This window comes from Mixophyes fleayi, chromosome 12, assembly GCF_038048845.1.
Source record: "Mixophyes fleayi isolate aMixFle1 chromosome 12, aMixFle1.hap1, whole genome shotgun sequence".
In the NCBI taxonomy this organism is placed as follows: domain Eukaryota; kingdom Metazoa; phylum Chordata; class Amphibia; order Anura; family Limnodynastidae; genus Mixophyes; species Mixophyes fleayi.
This window is the reverse complement of record NC_134413.1, coordinates 36,729,578-36,755,207: the sequence shown is the minus strand read 5'-3', so window position 1 is coordinate 36,755,207 and position 25,630 is coordinate 36,729,578. Positions and strand designations below refer to the sequence as shown.

Here is a 25,630-nt window from a genome sequence, read left to right as displayed (position 1 = left end):
TTAAAAAAAAAATAATTATGTACTTTTGTAATCATTACCTTGCACTACCCATTGTCGTATGTACTCACAAATTTTCAAAATGAAAGGGATTGAGTTTTACTGAAAATATCCCCTTTAAGAGGAGAGACTGAACCTAATATTTAAGGTACCGATGAAATTCTATAGTAATGGGAGTAGGGAGAAGAAAAAGAGAATAGAAGGGGGAGGCAGGGGGTGTTTGTCGGGCCTATTTCTGAATTCTTGCATTTATTATTACTTTTCGCAGTAATAAGAGATGCATTTTCATAGCAATTTCCCATCAAAGTAATGCCGAGACAGTGCCTCTGATAGGTGTTAGGTTTTGCCACTTGCTGATTGCAGTGGAAAAAGACTGCTCTACCCGGCAGAATAATTGTGCAAGTGCGCCCCCCTAATTTCACATATGCACCAAAATGCTCTCCCGCCTTCCTCTGCGGGCTGCTGCTGTCAAGCTAACTTTTCCTATACAGTATTTCGTTTTCCTTGTACACTTAAATTTGGTCTTTATTCCACCTCTCAATCAATTCAATAGCCAACATAACCTCCTTCAACAGTTCTTTGTGTAGGGGAAAAAGTATAATTTTACATACCGCATCTATAGATATCTGGTGTGAAATTTCCAGTTTATTTAGCTATGCTAGTCAGAAAATGAGGTAAAATAAGTTTATTGCAAGACATTGGCTTATGGATTTGTATTGCTTTCAACACAAGGAAAATTAAACTGATGCTGAATGCTCATTAATTTTGGTTTACTGAGCTGCTCTATGCTAGTTCAGATTTCCATCTGCCCCAGTATCAGCGTCCCTCATCATCAGGGCCGGATTAAGGGAATGGAGGCCCCTGGGCTAAGGGGCCCTCCATTCCCCGCGAGGCCCCCAATGTGAGCCGTCCGCCGCCCCCCACCCCCCGCGAGGACCCCCCCAAGCACTTACCTGTCAGTGCAGTCCTCCGTCCCGGCGCGCTGTAAGCTCCTTACTGAGGAGATCTCGCGAGAGTTCATGAACTCCCGTGAGATATCCTCAGTAAGCAGACTACAGCGCGCCGGGACTGAGGACTGCACTGACAGTACTCAGCAGCATCGATCGGGCCGGGGGCGCCCCCGCCCCTGACCGATCAATAATGCTGCTGAGGAGTTTGAAGGGCCCCCTGGATGCCCGAGGCCCCTGGGCTATAGCCCAGTTAGACCTCGGGTTAATCCGGCCCTGCTCATCATATATTAAATTCCTAGCCAAGCATTAGAGTGCCCCTAATTTCAAAATATTCTATATTTGAAGCAGCAATATTACCTAGGAAAATGTTTCCCTAATGTGCCTCTTCCTTCTAGCTGGAGCCTCGGAGGCTGCAGAATGCAAACATTATCATTTCTGTCATACAGAGCCAGCAAATAAATGTTGTGAACCAACATGTGATGTGAGTGACATGTGGAGGGTATGTTTTAAGGTTCGAGTGACATGCTCAAGTCTGAGTGGAATGAGAGGGGCACGTGTTGAGGTCTGAGTGGCATGTTGGGAGGTCGGAGTGACATGTAGCAGAGGTTTGGAGTACATGTGCGATCTTAGGGATTGCAGGGCTCTGAAGGCACGTGGTGGTTTTCATCACAAATGGGGTTTGAGTGTACTGTATGCGGTGGAATTTTGTGGCAAGTGTGGGTCGGAGGGCATGTGGGAGAATTTTGGAGAAAGTGGGACTTTTGACTGAGTGGCAAGTGAGGGGCATATCAGGTCAGTTTGTGATGAGTGAATAGAGGTTACAAGGCAGTTTCGGGGCTATTATTTACACTCTTAAAATTGAGTCTAATGTGTGGCCCTTTTGAAGTTTGGAGGGCTGCCCATGTGGTCCTTGAAGTGTATCAGGTTGCCAATCAGTGCCTTTAAGAGTATACCCTTACCCATACATGCCAACTTTTAAAAATTTTCCCCCATAACAGGAGGTAGGAGGGGGCTTGGTGACTTTGTCGCATCACCATAGCCCTGCCCCCATTATAAAATGCCGAAACTCAGAGCATTGAAAAGGGGCATTTCCATTAAATGCCGTGAATGCGGGAGCTTTGCCTACTCTTCCGGGAGTCCGCGAGGACTTCCCTGAAATTCGGGAGCCTCCCGGGAATTCCGGGAGAGTAGGCAAGTATGCCCTTACCCAAATCTCCTGGGATGTCCTGTAGACTCTGCCCCTCTCTAGGTCATATTGGCTTGGAGCCATAGGCCCTCCAGTTCCATCCTCCCATATTATAATTCACCACTGCTCTTGCTGTAACAACAGTTGTGGCCTTTGTTTTCAGCTGTAATAATAAAAAGAGAGCAGTGTTTTAAAATTATGATGGGTTGTGTCAAACATGATCAGAATGTGAACCACAAATTATGTAAAAAAGTAAACCGTGGAAATATGCCTGAGCATGCAGAATTTAAGGAAAAATATTTTTGAGTAAATAAGATGTTGAATTCCTGTACATACATTTTGCTATTCAAATCCACACTATTTCTTAACACAGGTGTACTTCACTATGGCTCTTATTTAGGAAATCCCGGTGATCAATCAGACATTGGTTTTCATTGAGTAACTTGTACTAGATCAATCAAAGCTATTTTATTGACCAGTTGCTACGGGTTACTGCACATTTTTCCCTTTGTTAATAATTAACTGCCAATAATAGCAAATGCCGTTAATACATACTAAACAGTAGAAAACACACACAAGCACATATTATTTCTGCAGGTCAGTTTTGTGGTCAACAAATATTTTGGCTAATGAAAAAGTAAAGTAATGTGTTTTAATGTAATTACAGTCAGAAAATCTGCTGTATGTAGGAAAATATCCTTCCTCACAATCACAAATTTATCTTAAATACTTTCAGTTCTGATAAGCTCTTGAAATGTTACATATCCATTTGTGAACGTTACTGCTAACTCTTTTGTCTAAGCCAACTTGTATATTAGGTTTATAAAGATCCTCCCCGGTCCCTTTTCCTCCCCTAAAAACAACCCTTTAATGCCAGGTGCATCTACCGCTGGTAGGCCATACTTGCCAACTCTCTCGGAATGTCCGGGAGACTCCCGAAATCCAGGTCGGTCTCCTGGACTCCCGGGAGAGCAAGCAAGTCTCCCACATCACGCAATTCCCTGGCCAAAATAACGTGATTTGCGCCAAAATGATGCAATTGATCATGACCCGGCCCTCCCGCCCTCTGGTCACGCCCCTCTCCCAGGCTGCACTGCCTGAAAGTAGGCAAGTATGTGGTACGCACGGCTTTGAAGGGGTATCGTTCAGTGGGCCATATCTCCCATCTGGCCCCAAAATCAGGATGACAGTACAGTCCCCTCAAAACAGTACTCTCCGGCCTAAATTGGGGCAATTGGGAGGTATGTGTCAATTTATTACAAACATGGCCACAAAAAAAGGGTCTCTTTGTTTCTGATACTTTTCTTCTTTTAAAAACAATAAACAATGTGTTTAATACAATTTACTTGATTGTGTAAACTACTAATTACATCATCTCAGCTCTGCCCCCTCTAGGCCTGATGTAGAGTCGGACGCAATTTACACTTAACTTGTAAGTGTATCTTGCATCCCGTAATTTACACAGTATCACAAGTCAAACGAATTTTTAGATCTGTGCAAGTGCAACTCAGAATACTATGTAAATTGCACAAACACATCTCGTTATCTCCCTATGGGCCAGTGCGCATAATACACTTAAGTGTATCAGTCCCAGCAGTCCTGTAAAGCAGATTACTGAATAAATAAATGAATGTAAAAAACAAAACTGTACTTCCTCCCCCAAACAGCATAAAGGTTGGTTATGCTATTTGGGAGGGGGTGCACAACTTTTTTTTTTATTTAATTATTTTTTAAATACTGCAGGGTCTGTTGCACCAGCAGAAAGCACCAGCAAAAGATACGTCTCCTAGAGACCTATCTGCGGCTGCTTTCAGCTCAGCATAGCACGTAGAAAGTGTGAACATGCATTTACATTGCTAGGCTCGCCCACTACCTTCCCTGTTACAACCCTATAAGCGCAGAGAGAGAGGTGCAAGAGGAAGATCCGTCTCAGTGTGAATGTAAACTGAGACGGATCCTTGGCTTTTTGCACTGTTCAGTTTGACATGTGTTCGACTCTGCATCAGGCCCTTGGTGTTTACTGAGGTGGATGGAGCTTTATGAAGTGATGTGCGTCAAGTGGGCAGGGCAAAGGCCATGATAACAATGATTGCATCATCACGGCCTTGCTCACTCAGTGGGGCAGATTCAAATCAGTTCATGATACTATTGAACATCACCTCAATGTCTCTAAATCTCGATTCGTTTTTCTGCGCATCTCTATGGGACGTGAAGGAAAATGACCAGAGATTCTGTAAAAACTGTGATGTGATGTATCACCGTGGACTGTTCCGGAGACACATAACACCACTTTGCACTGAATTGAATCTGCCCCAGTGTCTACCTTGCAGGCAGGTAAGCTCCCTTCTGGAATAATAATCAGCTTTATTAGGAGTCCAGGAGGACTTGCCCTAATTCAGGAGTCTCCTGTACACCTTGGGACAGTAGGCAACTATGGCAATAATATATATTTTTATGGCCCAGATCACATACGGTTCAGACTACCCACACTGACAGTGGTCACCTGCCAATCAGATTAGTGGGCATGTCCAAAAATTATCGGTTTGATTTCCTTTTCATCGGTCTAGTCATGCCCATATCAGGCCAATTTGAAGATATTGGTGTATATGTGCCTAGTTTAAGTGGCACTTGAGAGAGGATTGCCAAGCTATTGGCCTAGCTGGCTTTTCCCAAGAAATAGCTTTAGCTTAATCTAAGAGGGAGATATGATTATTGTGCACAAATACATTAAGGGTCAATACAGAGAACAGTCATGGGAACTTTTTACCCCAAGGACTGAACACAGGACATGCGATCACCCCCTAAGGTTAGAGGAGATGAAATTTCACAGTCGACAAAGGAAGAAGTTCTTCACAGTAAGGGCAGTCAAGAATTGAAATTCACTGCCAGGGAAAGTTGTGATGGCAGATTCAATTCATATGTTTAAGAAAGGGTTAGACAATTTTTAAGCAGATAAGAGTATTCAGGGTTACGACTATTACTTAAAATTAAGGATAGTAGTGGATCCAGGCAAAAACAGGACTGCAATATTGGGTCAGGAGGAATTTTTCGATTGAAACAGATTGGAGGTTGTTTCATCTGGATCAATTTAAAATGTTAAGCTGGGTACACACTACAGAAATTTCGACCAACTTTTTATGCCGAGCGATTTTACATGCGATCGATGGTCCGATCGCTCGGTCCATGGACTGCATACACACTAGCCTTGTTGAGGACGATAAAGGGAAGAGCGGACGTCCCTTTAGCGACTTTTTACAGCCATGTTGTCGTGAGCAATGACTGTAATTTCTTACTCACTGTTGTGGATCGGTCGGAAGTTTATACACACTACACAACAGAAGACATTGGAACGAAAATATTAAACGGTACGACCAACCAAATGAGGCGATAATCGTCCATTTGGGCAGACTTTCGACCATCGTGTCACTGCACACACTGACCCGACTTTTGAACGAGCGGTCTTATGTCGGCTGTTTGAGACGATTATTGGACGAAAACAGTGTAGTGTGTACCTAGCTTAAGAGAGTAATGGCTGGAAATCCAAAATAGATTGACCTTGATGGACTGGAGTTTTTTTATTTCAACCTCATCAACTATGTTAATGCTCGAGTATTATTTTACAAATTAGGAGTGGTTTTGAAGAATAAGTACTTCTGCAAGTTTAGGTTTTCAAATATGTGTTCTATAGACTGTATAAACAAACCATTTATTCCAGCTTGTTTATTCTTACACTTTATGTGTAAACATAATATTGTTCATGGGAGCCCCTTAGTCCAGCAGTCCCTATGTGCATGGTGATGTAGTGTACATGGTGTGTGTACTGTGTACAGCAGGAGCAGCCTCCCTTTTCCCACCCCAGTAGAAGGAGGAGAGTTGAGGAGGAGGTGGAGTGCACGCTCAGCGCAGGGAGGTGGGGGCTCCTTCTGGATGCGCACTCACTGGATGCTTGCTGCAGGATTGGCCCGGCTTTGAAACGGTTCCCCGCTGTGTGCCCGGGTGTGCTGACTTTGGGAGGGTGATCTCTTCGGCTAGTTCTTCGATCTCTATCCGGAACCTTGCTCCGATCACCATGCGGCTCTCCCGGGAGACTCCCAGCGCCCCGGCCGTGGGCAGGCAGCTCCGGATCGGTGCCCGGTGAGGGGGGAGGACAATGAGCGGCGACCAGGAGCCAGAGTAAGTACCACCTGTATTCTGTATGTACTCTGCCCTCACTATGTGTACTGGGCCCGCTATATATATATATATATATATATATATATATATATATATATATATATATATCCGTCTGTCTATTGCGTGCGTTTTCTAGGACCTGTGACTGTTCTGTACATTTATTTCACGTATGTACAGATAGGCTGTTCTATGCTCTTGTACTCTATACAAACTATTTGCCTTTGTACTGCGTCTGTTGCAATGTGTTTTAGCTGCTATTTTTTAGCTTTATAATATAGTAGCTATACATGTACATTGTGCTTTTACTTTACATATGTATAGCTTGTATTTTGCATTGTGCTTTTATGAACCACATACAAGGCTCACATTTTGTATGTGGTTAAGTGGTTCTATCTGGCATTCACACATGTGGGACAAAACTTGTCATCTCTTCCAAGGGATTGTGAATAGAGGTTTACTTGACATGACTGTGCATCAAAACAATTTGCAAAACAGGTCTGTGATTTGACTTGTATGTTTATGTATGTATAGGATTTTTATGGGAAATTGAGTTTTTTTTTTACTTATAGACTAAGTAGTACATTTAAGAACCACCTCTTGTGACATCAAGTGACTGACTTTGCTCCTGTTGCACTGGGTTCTGCGCTGCACAATGTGGATTTGCCTGGTTAGTTGGTATCTTTTGAAATTTTTTGTTCACTATTGGGGTGGGTAGGTTGCTAATTATGTGTAACAATACTTTTGAATTATGCACTGCTAAGACAAGATTTCAGTGTTTGTGCAATATATAAAAATAAGTTAGTTATAGACTGCGCAGAAACCATTGATTTGATACTTTCAGTGGGATGCCATTTGTAGGGGCATAGCACACAAGCGCAAGTAAACAAATATTTTTTGAAAATACAAAATCCATACTCTGATCCATTGAAATAAACCCAGCCCCAATGTCCTATTACATGGATGAAGATGAAATTGACAGCACATGTAAACAAAATCAGTTTCAGTTTTAATAAGGGGGAAGTAGACCAGATTTTGTACCTTTTGCATACCATGCATTTTGGAATTGTAGCACTCAAGGTGTAATGATTGTGCAAAAATATCAGATTAAACCAACATCTTAATTGCTTTTTGAGGTGTGAATGTAATATTGTGTTGTGCACAAAAGCATGTGCAACCATAGTGCGCCATAAGTTCATAGCTGACCCTCCCTATGTTTGCAAGTGTGTTTTGAAGCACATTGCCTGTTTTATAGGTATGTGATATAGCATGTGTACAGTACATTCTCAAACATGTATCTTTATTTACATTCATTGTGCATTGGGCATCCATATGTTTACCTTTCAAATGCCTTTATGCAGTTGTGATTTGTTTGCATCTTTCATTCAGGTTTATTTTGTTTATGTTTTATCGTGTATTATGTCTATATAGTTTTCTCATATAGAGAAGAAAAATTGTTTGTATTTACCTATGGTATTAAGCGTATTTGTATTTCCAGAATGCATGTAAAATATCAAGTATATTTACTGTACTTTTTTGTGTTTTAAACATATACGTGTAAACTTATTAAAAAAAAATCAATATGTTTTTAAATGTAGTGTATTTGTGTGTTTTGTTTCTCCATGCATGTGCAAATGTTCATACATGCATGTGGAGTATTCTCTGGCGTGTTGCTGGGTGCTGTGACTCATCCAGTTATGTTACATTGCTTCTCAAGTCAGTAATATGCAGAATAGTAATTTGTTCAAGCTGCCTTAAGGAATAGTTAATGTTAAGGGCCCATCTGCTTCATGTGTTTGTTTTTTTTTAGTGTATATTCACATGAACTTGAAATGTTGCAGTCATTTTCTTTTACAGATATATATCAAAGTTATTGTTTTTGTACATGTGATGTGTGAGTATAAGATTAGGTCTGTTTATGCATGTACATTTGCCACATGGTGTGTGCTTAGGAATTATTATATTATGTAATACGAGTGGTAGAATGTATGGGATACAGCCGGGATGTATGTGTGCGTGTAATAATCTGTAAGTGTTGATTTGTGCATTATACTCATTTTATTTGAAAACAGTATTTGGCCATTTAATGTTTGATGGTAGCCAATTTAATTGTATATTCTACTCAATATTGAGTGTTTGATGTGTTGTTATGATGGAAATAGCAGGTTCAGGGAATGGGATTTGATACAAAATGTCAGTAGTGACTTTCCTTCCTAAGCTCAGATTTAGACAGAAAACACAGGACATGATAACTTAGTATTTCTCTTCCCATGTGCCCTGTTCTATGGCTGCTTCCTTTTGGTCTTCATCTGTATATTTAAACCCTGGGTACCCTGTGCTAATTGTCAGGGCTTTGCTATAAGTGTGCTGCCTGTTGTACCCTGATGAATGTCAGCCCACTGTGTTGTCTGTGCTGTTTGTTCTCTACATCTTCAGCTCTTTCAGCGGCCATGTTGTGCTGCTGTTTTGTGAATTGCCCTCATTTGCATAGCAGGATCCCATTCATAAAATGTTCCCTCGCAGTATTACCTTTACATGCTCTGGCAGGGCGAAGATGGCAGGGAATTCTGAATAAATTTGGAGCGTGTAAATGGGGGGGATAGATCTGCAACGAGCAAGGGGAAGGAGGGGAAGTATTAGTAAGAATGAAAAGAGGTGGGATGGACTACTGTACTATACAGACTTGTTCACCATATCACACACAGTTGCTGTTCACAGTTCCATATTTTGTTAATGACACAAAATGTCTCATTGTTCTCCAAGCTAGAAAGTCATTTCCCTGTTTTATACCATTCTGTTTATTTAGGGATTTCAGTAACATAGTATTTTTTTTTTTTTATGTCGCTCTCTCCTTCCCTCTTTTTGCTCCTCTCTTTTACTGTCTCACCGTCTCCTTCCTTTTCTTGTCCTCTTCCCCCTCCTTCCCCTCCTTCCTGGCCTCTCCCTCCACCCTCCCCTCCCTTTCATGTTGACACAGCTATGTGGGAAATATCAGAGCAGGGAGGCACTGGTGTCACGTGACCCTTCTTCCATTCATAAAATACCTGTGTCCATTCACATTCAGTGCAGTCAGAATGTAAGCTAAGTGGCAGTATACAGGAACCTGCAGGGGGTTGTCTTGCACAGAGAGTGTCCTAAGAGCCATGGGGGGAGTGTAGGGGCTTCTTGATGAACATGAAGGGTTATATTTAGATACAGGAGGAGCCACTGAACGGCACATGGGTGCTCTCCACTTTTGTTAATGAGGACAGATGCCTCTCTGTGCACAGGCTGTGTATAGAGGTGTCATCTACAAGAAAACATCTGTTTCTTGTGAAGAGGCGTTATCCAAAGATAGAGAATTTTGCATACACTATCAAGGACTTAAAAACACAGGTGGGACGTGAGGTGCATTAAACTATACTAAACATTTTATAAGCTTCCTACATTTTCATATGTTTAGCATTTAGTAATCGTTCTCTACCTTGACTAAGGTGACCCGTCTTTTTAATGAAGTACTTCCAGCATACAGTCTGCCCCATCCCTTTAATGACAGCTCTTTTTAAAGGTTACTTAGAGCTGAGCTCTCTGTTTTGTGTGACTCCCAGGCATCCAAAAGTCAGAGTCTGAGTAACTGACTTGCAGCTTTCGAAGTCAGACCAGTCCAACTGGCAGCCCATAGACCGGATTTGTTGACTGTTGTTCCTGTCAATCTTTGTATACTTTATAGTTTGACATACATACATTTTTTTTAACTCAAAAAGGTTTTTATTAGATTTTCCAATGAAAACCAGAAAATAACACAAGTGAAATATGACAGAGTAAATATACCTATGCATGAACAATCAAAGGTCAAGTGGCATTTAAAAGCATCATGTGTTGTTAACACATACAAACATATATCAAACCAAAATGACAAAGACAGCGGTATAGTACAAACTAAAAGATACATACATACATTTTTATAGTATTCTACTGTTCATGGATATTACTGTCCTCATTAACAGAAATGTCTATAGGCCCAGAATTATGTCCATTGATATCACATCAAGTGTGAAGGTATATAATTGTCACTTAGCTCTTTGCTATTTTAGCATTTGTCCTTTATTGACAAATTCTTGACCATTGGCTAAAAACTGTGAGTGTGTTTGTTTCTGATTTTAGTGGAGGAGAGACGGAATACTTCATCATTACCTTACTGTACAAAAACTGTGCACCCAAATTATATAGACTGACTAGGCCAACATCAGCACGACTCAAAATATTCCTGGATAAATCGGATTTAGCAGAATGACCAAATTGCAACATGCGTGAACCTTGAATCTTTTATATTACTGCACTTTGCTGATACTGATAACCAGAAATAAATATACATGATCTAACCCCTGGTTTCCAGGACTAAGAAGAAGGCTTATTGTCTTTCTATATTTATAATATTTTGCTAAAATCATAAATACCATAAATGACCAAACTTGTTGTTTTTTTTTTCCTTATATGGCAAACTTTGCGTTTACATTTCATTCATATATAGTTTTGGTTGCACATAGCCATACAAATCTGCTTATAAACATACCAGGGAAATCTCATGGTCTGTGGGTTTGAAAAAGTGGAGATGTTGCCTATAGCAACCAATCAGATTCTAGTTACTTGGTACATACTACAAAATGACAGCTAGAATTTGATTGGTTGCTATAGGCAACATCTCCGCTATTTCAAACCCGCAGCTTGATAAATTTACCCCTTAGTCTTGGATAAAATGTTTTTATCACTTAGCTCAAAGTCCTCTTTTTGCTGTTACTATCACTTATTCTATGTTTTCCAGTTCCCTGAAGCTGTTAGATCATTCAATATGGTTATACTTACAATTTAAAAAGGAAATATCTATTTAATTCACAATTGCGGCTTTATGTATGTAAAAGCTTCATTACTATATAGGAGTGACTTGGTCCTTTTCCTCCCCAGAGTCCTGGGGATACTCAGTTCCCCTGAGCTTTAAGGTTCATCTCATGGCCTACATGAAAACCAGTGATACTGCAGGGTGGGGGTATGCGAGTAGGAGGACCAATCAGAATCATAGTCAGTCACAAATATTACGGTGGTCCTAGCGAATATAAATTATATGACCAGCCCAATTCTTAGGGCTGAATTCTGCAGTCTCTACTGGCTGTCAGATATCACAGTTGAAATGGCACAGTCAATTGGCTCTTACCAGGTAACAATGGAGGTCACAGTGAAAAGACCCCCACTGATCTGCTACACAATGGGCCAGGAACTAAAGAGTTGTTCAAATTCCAACCTATAACCTTAAATCTAAAATGACAAACTGGCCTGTATGTTTGTCAGACTGACTCCTAACTTACATAATTGTTTCCATCCTTTTTAAAAATGGCTGCTTGTAATCATGGTTCCTTGCTTCATTACAAGGCGAGGAAAGCCGAGATAGCTGTCTCAGGCTGTATCATTTGGAGGACAAGCAGAATATGATCTGCTTTAAAAATGCAGACTGTAGGAGAACCATTTTCAGTTGGTTATTTTCCCCCCTGCATGTTATGTTTTGATCAAACATTAATATAAAAACTCCAGGCAGGAAGTGTTTTGAGTATTGTTTTTTTGCTGTCTTTAGTGTAATTTCTTCTTTGTGCTTTATCTTTAGCATGCAATACCTCCTTCTTTTTGTGATGCTTATGTTTGCTACCAGACTGCTGTTAAGTAGACTGCTTAACTTAAGAAGGCCCAAGGGAAATGCTGTGTGCTATTTAGCTTTGTTTTGCAGGAAATGGTAACATTCTTTCTCACCATATTTGGAAATTCTTTGGGCTTTGATTAAGAGTTTTAAATGTCACAGCATTGAGGAGTCATCGATGAGCTCTTGGAGCAAAGACCATATGTGAGACTGGGCTTTGCATATTTATTGCACTGTGGAGTCATAGTGAAATATGTGTCCTCCGTCTACTCCTAGTGTCGGCAGCCATTTTGTAGTCTGAACCATATCCATGTCAATGCAAACTATAAACTGGCCAGAAATAGTGACATAGCCGGGAGGTGACGCTTCAGTCACTGTAGTTCTTAGAGAATTGATAAACCCAATATAAAAAATGTATACCTCCAGTTTGTTTAGGAGACAGATATACCTGAACTTCAGTCACTCATTTAAGATTTAAAGGCCCTGTTCACTAAATCCATATTTCTCTGGGTCAGTATTTGATTGCTAACACTTTAATTTTGTTGACAAATAATGAAGTATTTAGTTGAAGTTGTTATGACCTGCTCGATTTGTAAACTGTTCTGTGGATCTAGTTGAAAAGTGGGAGATTTAATTTCCTGTTTTCCTTTCCTGCGGTCTCGCTGGTTGCATGATTTCCCATGTTGGGAAGTGCTGAGGGCTGGCTGAATGATGGAGTCTTGGTGATGGCAGAGAGAGGAGGCAGTGAGTGTTTGCATTGAGTCAGTAGTCTTAGCCTGTGATACAGTTCCTGAAAACCTAGCAGCTGCTGTGGGGCTGAGCACAGCCTGGCTGCACATGTGTGGGTGGATGTTCTCCCCCATCTGATTACTTGCTCATATGTTTCTGGTTGCGGGTCAGTCTTTTGATTCATCTTTATTCGTTTAGTTAACTCTACTGTTCCCAGATTCTCAGTCTTTACTAAAACCTGTATAGCATTGCATTTGGGGCAGTAATAATGAACAGAATGATCTTATTTTCCTTACAGTAGACCCATGTTCTACCCACGTTGGAGATGACTATTTTATGGACTGAAAAAAAGTTCAGCCTTTATTCACTTGTAACTAGTGATCTCTCCTATAATGTATTCGCCTACACTGACAATATATTGGTATATCGTTTCTGGAATACTGGGAGCTGCAAGATGCCTTTTCAGACTTCCTAAATAGACACCTTTTGAGTAAAGCCTGTTTACTGTACTAATGTAACAAATCATTGTCTATAGATGTTTGTCATTTAAAATGATTCTTTCTAAACCAATTTTAAAAATCTGGTGCAGATAACATAATGTTCTGTAGTCCATAGCAATCAAACATACATTTATTTTCATTGGTCTAACTTGCAGTGGACTAGACTGAGTTAATATCTGGGGTTACTGCACTTTTCTGCTAAATGTACCATGTTAGAAAATAATCCTTCAACTGTCCTCCGTATAGATTATTACACATCTGGTATTTACATTGTTTTGTGTGTCCATGTAAGTAGAAATCTGGTCATTTTAATGTGGTGCCATTTCAAATTTATCACCCATTTCTGTGATTTCCATATATCCAACTGTGCTTCCCATATATGGCAGATGGAAGACCTGCACATTGCTTAGGTGTGTATGATGTAAAAGGGATCGTCATCATCACCATTTATTTATATAGCGCCACTGATTCCACAGCGCTGTACAGAGAACTCACTCACATCAGTCCCTGACCCATTGGAGCTTACATTCTAAATTCCCTGACAGACAGACTAGGGTCAATTTTGATAGCAGTCAATTAACCTACCAGTATGTTTTTGGAGTGTGGGAGGAAACCGCAGCATCCGGAGGAAACCCACGCAAACACGGGGTGAACATACAAACTCCACACAGATAAGGCCATGGTCGGGAATTGAACTCATGGCCCCTGCTGTGAGGCAGAAGTGCTAACCACTAAGCCACCGTGCTGCCCAAATCATACATTTTACACTGTGGACCTTGTGGTAAACCACATTCTTCATGAGCCTTTAAAGGACCACTTACCTTAAAGAAATTGGGCTGTTTAATATAGTATAACATTGAGAAAGGTGTTTATGTATGTACATCATTCCGCATTTAGCCTTAAATGTGCTGTTCCCTATCCCAACCACACCAAGCAACACAGTTAATTGACTGTTGACCCAAAAACAATGAAATCTGCTAAATGCAATTTTTACAAATACAGTGCGGAACGGGAAGATTGTGTGGGCGGAAATTTGCACCTCTGCAAAACACGCTGTTCTACCGCAAAACTTGATTTGTGTGAAATATTGCTCATCTCTATTAACTATATTCCCATCATTGAGTCATCAGCAAGCTCCTTTGTAAGCTGCCGATTCCCAACAGGAGAACATGGCCGCAGGACATCACTTTAGTGGCCGATTACATCAGTGATGTTTGTAGTTGCCATCTAAGAACTGTAAGTGACATGATGGCTGTCCCATACGTCCCTATTTGGTTTAGTATGTAATTACTGGAATAATGTTCCGGCAAGAGGCCTCTATATTAGCTTCAGCCTGCCCCTAAGTCATCCAGCTATGTAACATAGGAGTGTGCATTAATATCCTATTCAGAGTATATTATTGACCAGGTCCCAAGATAATCTTAATTTACATCTCCAACACAAATTACAGACATTATGGATATTTTATATATATTTTTTTGGCAACTATCATTAAAATAATTTTTTATCCTTTTTTTTTTTTTTTTTAAACTTAGACACTGCAATTTGGCCAGTGAAAAATATGTGCAACATTACACTGGCAGGGACCCCTTGTTTCGCTATGATAACTCTGTTGTATATGGGGCTGCATGGGAGCGTTGAGCCTACAACCACATAGTACTGATGGTTTCGCGTAAACATTATTGTCACAATTGACTGGTGGTGTCCTAATCATCTGTGTAATATTCCAGTATCATGACCCCACATCTTAAGGGTGCCTTTAAATTGGACCTGTCACTTTGGAACTAATAAGTTTATTACATAATGCATGGTGTACTGTTTAAGTGTAAAAAAAGCCTCACTTTTTTTCTATGCTCCTTCTGTTCAGGGGAAACATAGAAAATATTGCACTTTATATGTAAATGTGGTGACTTTAGATTCATTCTGCATGTTGCGTTATCCTCTTTCCCATACAGCTTCCTTCAGCTTCCCTGCCTTGCACTAAGATTTATTCTGCAAGAAGCCAGCTACTCAGGAGTAGAGCAATATTAGGGGGTGACACTCATACTGGTTGGATTAGCATGTAAGGGAGTACTGTCTTTCTGTGCACTGGTGTCTATTTTAGTTAAAAACTGTGCAAGCTCAAAAGTGCTATGTACTCTTTAAATATAAGTTATTTAAAGTTGCTCTATCTCCTAGTAAAATATTTCACTAACACCACCCCCTTCATCATTACATCCCCATCCAGATCTCAGCGAATACTACATGTAGCCATATGCAGCAACTCTGCAAAATTAATTTAACTGTTGTTATTGGTTCAGCACTGTCATTTTTATTTGAAATGCCTTCTTGCATTGTGTTTTATTGTTGTAACATACATTAATGTAGAGTTTGGTGTATATAGGTTAGCACAGGGGAAGAAGCAAGGCTGTAACTTTTTCTTGGTTGTTAGCACAGTTCTGCTTTCTGCCAAATTTGAGTACACAAATTGTAATTTATTTATTTTTCATAATTCTCTCACGTCATTGATTTTAAACTTGTGGTCTTTACCACATTTTCCATCAGTATTTTACAATGGTTATTGTTAAATATAGAACTGCCATGCCTGTGCTTGCTGTACTCTACAGTCCTGGTGCAGATGTTTGAGCATACAGACTTTCTGCACTTGAGCAGAATATTTAGTCAGATCACTTTGGTGTGGCTATGCTAATGCTAAATGAACAACTGGCTTCATTCAGATTCCAGGTTCACAGGATCCTCCCAATTACAGATACACGATTGTACATTATCCTAGTTGTACATATAATTTTCTTGCCAAATACAATAGACACAGCCCTGACTTAAAATGCTGAAACGACCAAATATCATGAACAGACCAAATAGCCATCAAGCTGCATGTAGGTTGAGTCCGACATTTACCATGTATAGTGATAGTGCGCTCTTCATAGTGATACATTGATTCCCCTGGCGAACAAAATGCAGAACTTAGGGCCTGATTCATTAAGGATCTTAACTTGAGAAACTTCTTATTTCAGTCTCCTGGACAAAACCATGTTACAATGCAAGGGGTGCAAATTAGTATTCTGTTTTGCACATAAGTTAAATTCTGACTGTTTTATCATGTAGCACACAAATATCAACTTTTAAATTTCAGTGTACAAATAAGCTATCAAGTATTTGTGTGTTACATGAAAAAACAGTCAGTATTTAACTTATGCGCAAAACCGAATACTAATTTGCACCCCTTGCATTGTAACATGGTTTTTGTCTAGGAGACTGAAATAAGAAGTTTCTCAAGTTAAGATCCTTAATGAATCAGGCCCTAAGTTTTAATGATTGAGGGTGCTCACAATAGACACAGTCCTGGTGATATAGCATAAGAGCAATTTTTAATGATTGGGGGTGCTCACCTTAGCTCACCCCACCCATACTACTGAAAAATGCCATGTGTACATTGTTAGTGGCAGTGGCAGCACAAATATTGGGGTGCTCCAGCAAGCACCCACATAGTAGGGAGTTTAGCTCAGATGTTCATGCACCAATGGGACAAGGAAAGCACGATTCCATATATGTATGGCAGCACGGTGGCTCAGTGGTTAGCACTTCTGCCTTACAGCACCTGGGGTCATGAGTTCAAGTCCCGACCATGGCCTTATCTGTGAGGAGTTTGTATGTTCTCCCCATGTTTGCGTGGGTTTCCTCCGGGTGCTCCGGTTTCCTCCCACACGCCAAAAACATAGTACCGTATATACTCGAGTATAAGCCGAGTTTTTCAGCACATTTTTTGTGCTGAGAAAGCCCCCCCTCGGCTTATACTCGAGTGAAGCTCCAGGACAATGAAAAATACCTGCTTGAGGTGGCCGGCGGCAGCAGAGTGAGGTGCCGTACTGAGCGCAATGCAGGCTGCAGCAGAGCGGGCAAGGTGGGTGGTGCATGTGGAGCCTGTGCAGAGTGACCTCTGACATCACGTCACACTGCGCAGAGCCACGTCGGGAACAGCTGAACTCAGACGCTCTCTGTACTACCTCCGTGGATTACCGTCTTCAGCGTGGAATTAGCGCTGTTGTTGGGGATCCCCTTTTCTGTCACCTAGGGTACATCTTAGGAGAACCGCTGGACTTCCCTACCTCTTTGTGGACTAAATTTATAAGGTTGGTTTAAGACTGTTCTTACGGGACCTACTACATAGACTTGTTATTAGCAGCTTTCCCGGGCTCAATCACGGAAGTACCCATTGGATACAATTTGCCATGCACTGGACATTGGTTTCTTTTATATATAAATTTTAACCTTGTGCCTTATTTATGTGGTAGCATTATCACAATTTTATCATAATTCAATTGCATGGCTCATCTTTTGATTGTATTTATCCTCTTATGTTAAATTAAATCTGGTCAATTTTTATACATTTGTTTTTGCTATTTCTCACCAGTATATTAAAAATTGAGCGCTATCATTATTAAGATTCAGATGCAGTCTAATCCCAAAATCCCCTTGATTTATATTATTATTATTTATTTATGAAATAGCAGCCATCTCCCTCTCTCCTTCATTAGTCTAGCAATCTCTCTTCTTTCAAGTAGCCCACATTACACTGTTACATTGTAGTGTGGGGAAGTGATATAGTGTGGGGAGGTAGCACAAGGATATAGGGCATGATTCAGACCTTATCGAGGGGCCAGCATTCAGTTAAGTTATCTATTTTTATTTTTGAAATTTACCAGTAGCTGCTGCATTTCCCACCCTAGGCTTATACTCGAGTCAATAAGTTTTCCCAGTTTTTTGTGGTAAAATTAGGTGCCTCGGCTTATATTCGGGTCGACTTATACTCGAGTATATACGGTAGGTTAATTGGCTGTTAACAAAATTGACCCGTGTGTGTGTTAGGGAATTTAGACTGTAAGCTCCAATGGGGCAGGGACTGATGTGAGTGAGTTCTCTGTACAGCGCTGCGGAATTAGTGGAGCTATATAAATAAATGATGATGATATGTACAGACCCCATAGTATCTGAAACACGGGCGTCTTCCCAGACCAACACTATCATTATACTTTATATTTCACCAACATATTCTCTTTTTCTTACAACTTTTCAGTATTTTGATTTCAGAATCTAACAATGTTACCATCTTCAGATTACAATCTATTACATTGTGAGCAAGGAGTTACACGCGGCCTGCTGGAGGGACAATGGGAAGGGTTTGCTAATGATCAAACAGTGTTTGGTGAACTTTCTAGTCCGGAGTACGGCTGCCCCCAGCAGCTCCGCTCACAGTCTGCTTCCTAACTTGGCAGGGCGTTTGCAAATTTTATCTGCTTGATAAACTTCTGCAACAAAGAATGAATGATTAACCATTGGACAGAAGGAGAGGCCTGGACAGGAAATGACTGATAAGCTGTTCATTGAGTGCTGCTGGTTAACTCCCTCACTGCCAGAAAAGGTGCCTTCTACTGCAGGGCCTTACCTTGTCCCCTACCAAGCTGTTTGTCTGGCTTTACAATTATGTTATAATTATTCTAAGTTAAATTTATTGAGCCGAAGTACCATGTGAATCTGGGTTATGTCTTATTTCCAAGATGTATTTTTTTTTTTTTTTGGTTTGCTTCTTTAAAGCTCATTATCTTTTAAAATGGAGTTACCAGATAACAAATTAGAATTTACAATGGTAAAATGCAATAAAATATGCATGAAAAATACATTGAGATAGAAAATAAAGTGTGTGGGTTGTGGCTTTTTTTTTTTTTTTTGCAGGCCCAATTCCCCTGAGGAAGTCAGCCCAGTGGTGACCAAGCTGGGGTGGTTCCCCTCTATTATAGGGGGAACCACACTTTGGGTCTTACAGCTATAGCTGGTATAGCTTGGTGTTGCTGCTTGTTAGGTGGGGCCTTGTGCTGTTTGTCCCCCACACCCTGTTTAAAAATAAATAAGTAAAAAATAACTAGTAAAAATAAGTGCAGATGGTCACCATAATCATCATCAGAATGTATCATTACACCAGGGCTTGAGTATCCACAAAATGATGTGCCTCTTAAGAGGCATATCTGGAGATGCATATCTGGACTTCCATCTTTAAATAATGCCCTTTTGTTCCTGTGTTCTCACTCTTCTTATATATCGGACTTATTATAATGGGCAACATATAGCTTGATCACACATTATAGCAGTGTTGGCTAACCTGTGACACTCCAGGGGGTAAATGTATTAACCTCCGGTTTCTTCAACTCCCGGAGGTTAATACATTTACCCCCAGGTGTTGTGAAACTACAAGTCCCAGCATACCCTTCCAGCAATAAGCTGCTATATATTGTCAAAGCATGCTGGGACTTGTAGTTTCACAACACCTGGAGTGTCACAGGTTAGCCAACACTGCATTATAGTGTGCTATACTATAAAGTACTGTCACAATATAGCACTTTATAATAAGCTATATATGTTGGGGCAGCTGGTACTCAGAAACTACATTATATTCTTTAAAGGGGATTTCCAACTTCTGATTGAATTAAGTTTATTGGCTTGTAGAGGCCATACCTGCAATTTCTGCAATTTTTAGCATGGTTTTTAAATAATCTGTCACCGTTGTTGTTCACTGTCCTCAGATGCAACACAGGTCTGCTGAGCTCCTTATAAGAGTAATCAAAATGGAAATGTACTTTCACAGTATAGCATTGCATAGTTCATGGACTAACTATTTAATGACTACACTCCCATGATGAAACAGTGGTCATATGTACAATACAACATGGCTACAAACATAGTTATGCTTAAGCCAGTCACGCACTGGTGTTTAAAATCATGCTCTCACTAGCGTCTCGCATGCATTTTTTAAACGCTAGTAAAAGTCTGTCAATTGGTATGGGGAGGGAACCTATTTGTTCCAATGTATACAGTCCCACTTGCGGCAGTGAGCAGTGACTTTTGGATGCTGCCTGCTCTATTTACTCATGTGCGCCTCAAAGGGGGCAACGGAGTTTCCTCTATTGACTCCCCTCTTACAGCCCCCCCCCCTCCCTTCCGACATCATGGTCAAGCTATAATATACCTTATAACATGCATACACTGGTGGGTAACCAGCCTTAAACAGTAAGAGGTGAAAAAACATTATGTAAGAACAGACACAAATAACACCTACATATGAATTATTTGACAAATGCTAATCCGTTTCGTCCTTCTAAACATGTGCTACCGCTTTGTGCTATTTCTATATATGAGAAATCTGCACTATAAGTCCTGCCTAACATATATATATATATATATATATATATATATATATATTGGTATAATTCACTATATTGTTTTTATTTGTAATAACTAATGTTATTAAATGTACTGATCAATCATTATCTCATTTTCACATGTTTGATAAGATGTAGAAAAGTTTTATAATGAATATTCTCTTTTTAAGGGCTTCGTTCCTCTTGTATACATTTTTGTTCAAAGAACATTGTTCTGTTAAGCATGTATATGTATCGTCATAATGTGGATTGTGGGGTGAAATTGTAGCATCTTTACTCGAGCCTGTCTGCCAGAAGAATAAAATAATGAATTATTTCATGCATATAGACTGGAGGTTTTTATTATCATTTTCAGTAACTCCTGTGTAAGAGAGACTGTCGTAATCACATAAGTAGTAGAACATATATTAACTTCAGTACCATTCATGTGTAAATTAAATTATGCTAGGTGTGAACACAATTTCTGAATGACTTTGCTGTTTCAATAATGGGTTAAGCACTATACAGTGTGTCAATGTAAAACTGTGTATTGTTCGAGGTTGTCAAAACTACACTTGTGCTTCCAGCTTTCCAGCAATAGACCTTCATATCTGAAAATAAAGATGTGACAATTCTGAAATGGAAAAATCCATTAATTATTCTATTAGTTCTGAGAGTCCATGGGGGGTACAGCAAGAGTTGGCTGGATTGGGACTTAGCAGGAGGCTAGAGATACACAGGCCAATCCAACAATGGGACTAGTCATTTAAACAGCAGCACATAAGGATTCAGGACTCGTAGAGTCATCAACAACTTATCCCTGACAAGTGACATTTGTGGAAGTTACAGCACTTGCAACATACTGCCAACCATTCATTCATAAAACTTTGACCTGTGCTTTTACTGCTTGTGAATGATCCCTGATAGTGCAAGGAAGCGATGGGTGTCTCATTTCCCTGTGGTTACTATTTAGAAAGAGTTCTGGGCAGCGGACTCCCTGCAGAATGACATTGTTGTCTCTCTGCTGAGGAATTGCAAAACTAATGTGGGAAAGAGTGAGCTGTAGTGGAAGGTGATTACAGTCATGTTTCGGAAAGAAATCTCAGTGTTTGTTCATCCCGGATGTGTCTCCCGCATGCTGCACACCACCTATTATTTATATCTAACATTCTTTTGCACGTTAAAGCTTTCCAATGGGTTTGATTCATCGGACTGTGTTGCTCACAAGCCTTTCTTTCCCTTCTCCCACTACTCATACTTTTGTCCTCACTCTCTCTCTCTCTCTCTCTTTCTCTCTCTCGCTCTCTTCTCCACCATCCTGCTTCTCCTCCTCCCCTTCCCAGCTTTTATGCTCCTTTGCCATGAAAGAAATCCCTGGTGTTGATAGAAAGGCGGTAGTAGGTGGGAGCTGGTTATGAAGAAATAGGTTAACCATTTGCCTGAGGGGTTTAAAAACAGACTGAAGAAAGTAAATGGGGGGGGGGGGGGAGAGACTTCCTGTTTGTTCTATGTAAAGGAAGAGCCATGTCCAACTTTGTTTAAGAACAAGAAGCCATGTTAACCTATTTGCTGCCATAAAGATAGACAATTTCCAGATGATCATTTGTTTTGCTATGTAAACGAATTACATTTATAGAACGTTAGACATTTTTGAGAACTTGCTATACAAAAATGTTAATGGTTGTTTTCTGCGGCTATCGTTGTCACTTACATTTTAGTTGATTTTGGAGAAGACTTTTGCCCTGTACTTTTAGTTTCAGAACTATCTTGTACCAATAAATGGTTTCACATTCTCAACTGGTATTTTAATCATGGTGAATGTTGGAGCAATGGATTCTCCAGCATATAGTGCTACTGTTTAGAAGTCAGACAGGTTCTCCCACTTGATCTACGCTGTAGGGAATTTTGTAAGGAGGAATTGTCAATGGATGGTCCTGCTACATGCATATGTCTGGAGATGACTGTATGGACTCTTTGATGATGGCAACTCATGATCAGCATGAAAGACATGTAGAAAGATTGATGTCCCTGGTTTGATTGTCGACTGACAGTCCATGGCGGTAGTGTGAGATGGACAATATGTATAGCTTTTTAAAGGAAAATGTATTATGCCAGCGGAGAGCAGATAAACAACCTGAATGAGGCATACAATAGTATATAGGTGTATGCAATACTTAAGGAAGGGAGGAGGAAGAAAGGTGTGGAGGGGAGGGGGTGATGAGACCAGACCTGGAGCCCCCGGTGACCTGGCGGCTAGCTAGACCAGTGAATCATCATTTTTATCCTACCTAATAATGATAAAAATAATAGAGTAGAATTAGGCCTACCCACTCCTATTTATTGTATAGAGTGTTTTAATCACTGAGTTTGATTTCCTCACCACTAAATAATTTGGAGACTGTAAACTTGAGTTTTCAAGCAATAATATGGTACTTTTTGATCTTATAGTCTGTCAATCCAAATGTGTCTTTTATGTTGAGTGACTGCCACTTAAGGCTTTGATAACATAAATTTGCATAATACATACATACTGTATTATAAAACTAAACTTCATCGGTGTGGATACTTATGTAAGCTAGTTTGAAAAATAAATTTGTCTTTAGTGATCTCAGCGGGTAGCATTGAAAACAATATCTTTCACTATGCTGTTCAATTAGGGCATCCCTTATGCATGTAGGAGAGTGACCAAGATAGTAATAGCTTTCATGGGTGTTCATACATTACGGAGTAGATTAATTAAATCTTTAAAAATGGAAAAGTGGAGATGTTGCCCAGAGCAACCAATCAGCTTCTAGCTATCTTTTATCTAGTACATTCTAGAAAATGTTAGCTGGGAATTGCTATGGGCTACCTCTCCACTTTTCCTTTTTAGAAAGATTGATAAATGTACCCCTATATGTCTTATCCCTTCACTATCCTTATACATGGCCCCACCCTAACCAAGCACAAGCAGCGTGTCACAAATGGCCAAGTTCCTACAGTAAAGCAGAGCTACTTGACAGCGTTTTTTTCTCATTAAATAATTATACGAAAAAAAGGAAAATCTATCAAACCAAACACAAATTAATAAAATAGATAAAATATTTATTTGTCTAATACAATTATTGCATCTCCTTCTTTGAAATATAAGGATATTAGACATCCCTTTGGATGTCTAATATCCTTATCTTCTGTATAAAAGCATAATTATATACACTTATCAGCTACAACATTAAACCACTGCCAAGTGAAGTGAATAACATTGATTATCTTGTTACAATGGCACCTGTCAAAGGGTGGAATATACTGTATTAGGCAGCAAGTGAACAGTCACTTCTTGAAGTTGATATGTCGGAAGCAGGAAAAATGCCTATTATAAGCGTAAGGATCTGAGCGACTTTGACAGTGGCCGAATTTTGATGGCTAGACGACTGGGTCAGAGCATCTACAAAACATCAGGTCTTTTGGGGTGTTCCTGGTATGTAGTGCTTAGTAATTACCAAAAGTGGTCCATAAAAGGACAACCAGTGAACCGGGGACAGGGTCATGGGCGCCCAAGGCTCATTGATGCGCATGGCGAGCGAAGGCTAGTCTGGTTCAATCCCAAAGAAGAACTGTTTAGATCAGTCAGAGTGCCCATGCCGATCCCTGTCCACCGATGAAAGCTCCCACAATGGGCACATGAACTCCAGAACTGGACTATGAAGCAATGATAGAAGGTGGCCTGGTCTGACGAATCATGTTTTCTTTTACATCATGTGATCGGCCAGGTTCACATGCGTCGTTTACCAGGGGAAGAGATGGCACCAGGATGCACTATGGGAAGATGGCAAACCGGCGGAGGTAGTGTGATGCTTTGGACAATGTTCTGAGGAACCTTGGGTCCCAGCATTCATGTGGTTGTTAATTTTACATGTATCACCTACCTAAACATTGTTGCAGACCAAGTACACCCCTTCAGGGCAACGTTATTCCCTGACGGCAGTGGCCTCTTTCACCAGGATAATATGACCTGCCACACTGAAAAAAATGTTCAGGAATGGTTTGAGGAACATGACAAAGTGTTAAGGGTGTTGACTAGGCCTCCAAATTTCCTGGATCTCAATATGATCGAGCATCTGCAGGATATGCTGGAAACACAAGTCTGAGCCATGGAGGCCCCACCTCGCAACTTACACGACCTAAAGGATCTGCTGCTAATGTCTTTGTGCCAGATACTACAGGTCAGAGCTATTTTGGCGATACAAGGGGGACCCCCACAATACTGGTCAGGTGGTTTTAATGTTGGGACTGATTGGTGTGACTTGTTATATTCTTGTATCTCACAGTAGTTTAACAGTTATCCCATATATTATAAATTATTGTTATAGGCAGAGACTACTGATGCTGAGTTATTACTAAATAGTAATTTCTGTATTCATTAGACACACTGATACAACTTTTACAAGGAATAAAGGCCAACTGTAGTCGATGATAAAATTATAAGTCATTTGGGGGCTTATTTAATAACATTGTGCAATGAGCAACGATGATGCTCATATTAACCAATGATATGATCTGTAGCAGTATGGTGTAGTAAGACTAGTGAAAGATAATGTGAGATTGTACCGTCTTATTAATTAAGTTTGGTGTTCTGTGCCCTCTGTAAATTGTACCTTGTGCTTTTTTGTTGTGAAATGATAAATGTAATAACCGTGTAGTAAGGCATGAAGTTACCCAGGTGTCCTCATTAGGTAGGAGTATGCCATGTAAGTTGTTTTGAGAACTGCTGTTCTTTAAAGAAAAAAAAAAATAGAAAAAAAAAAATAATTTAATAAAATCTCTATAAAGACACACACTACTCACTCCACAGCCATTGCTGTAAGCACGGTGTAGCGAGGTGTCGGTGGCCCTTTAACGATGCGTCTGACACAGTTATGTAAGCATTTCCAAGCCCCAGGCTGTGTATGAATGAGACACGGCTGCACAGAGCTTGCCTTTCACCAGTCCTGAGAGAGGTTCATGCAGTATAAATGAAGGACTAGAGGGTATCAAACACTGCCACCTTTCACAATGATGATGTAACCCTATGGGTAGACACAAGACGTAGGATATGAGACATCCCATCCGCTGTATACCAGCAAAGACTGAGTGTCATAATATCATCATCATCATCACCATTTATTTATATAGCGCCACTGATTCCGCAGTGCTGTACAGAGAACTCACTCACATCAGTCCCTGCCCCATTGGAGCTTACAGTCTAAATTCCCTAATATAGACACACA

General features: G+C 40.3%; 1 protein-coding gene across 2 annotated transcripts in view; it reads left to right on the top strand.

Annotated features, from left to right (window-relative positions):
- The window catches only part of SPRED1 (sprouty related EVH1 domain containing 1), a 101,580-nt gene that overhangs the window by 31,109 nt on the left and 44,841 nt on the right, over positions 1-25,630 (top strand). Inside the window, exon 1 of one of the 2 annotated variants that reach the window (XM_075192743.1) lies at positions 6,024-6,306. The exons of the other annotated variant lie outside the window; for it this stretch is intronic. Within the exon in view, the coding sequence (XP_075048844.1) occupies positions 6,284-6,306 (23 nt within the window). The 5' untranslated portion in view covers positions 6,024-6,283. Of the gene's footprint in view, positions 1-6,023; positions 6,307-25,630 lie in introns of those variants that run through there. 2 annotated transcript variants of the gene reach the window in all.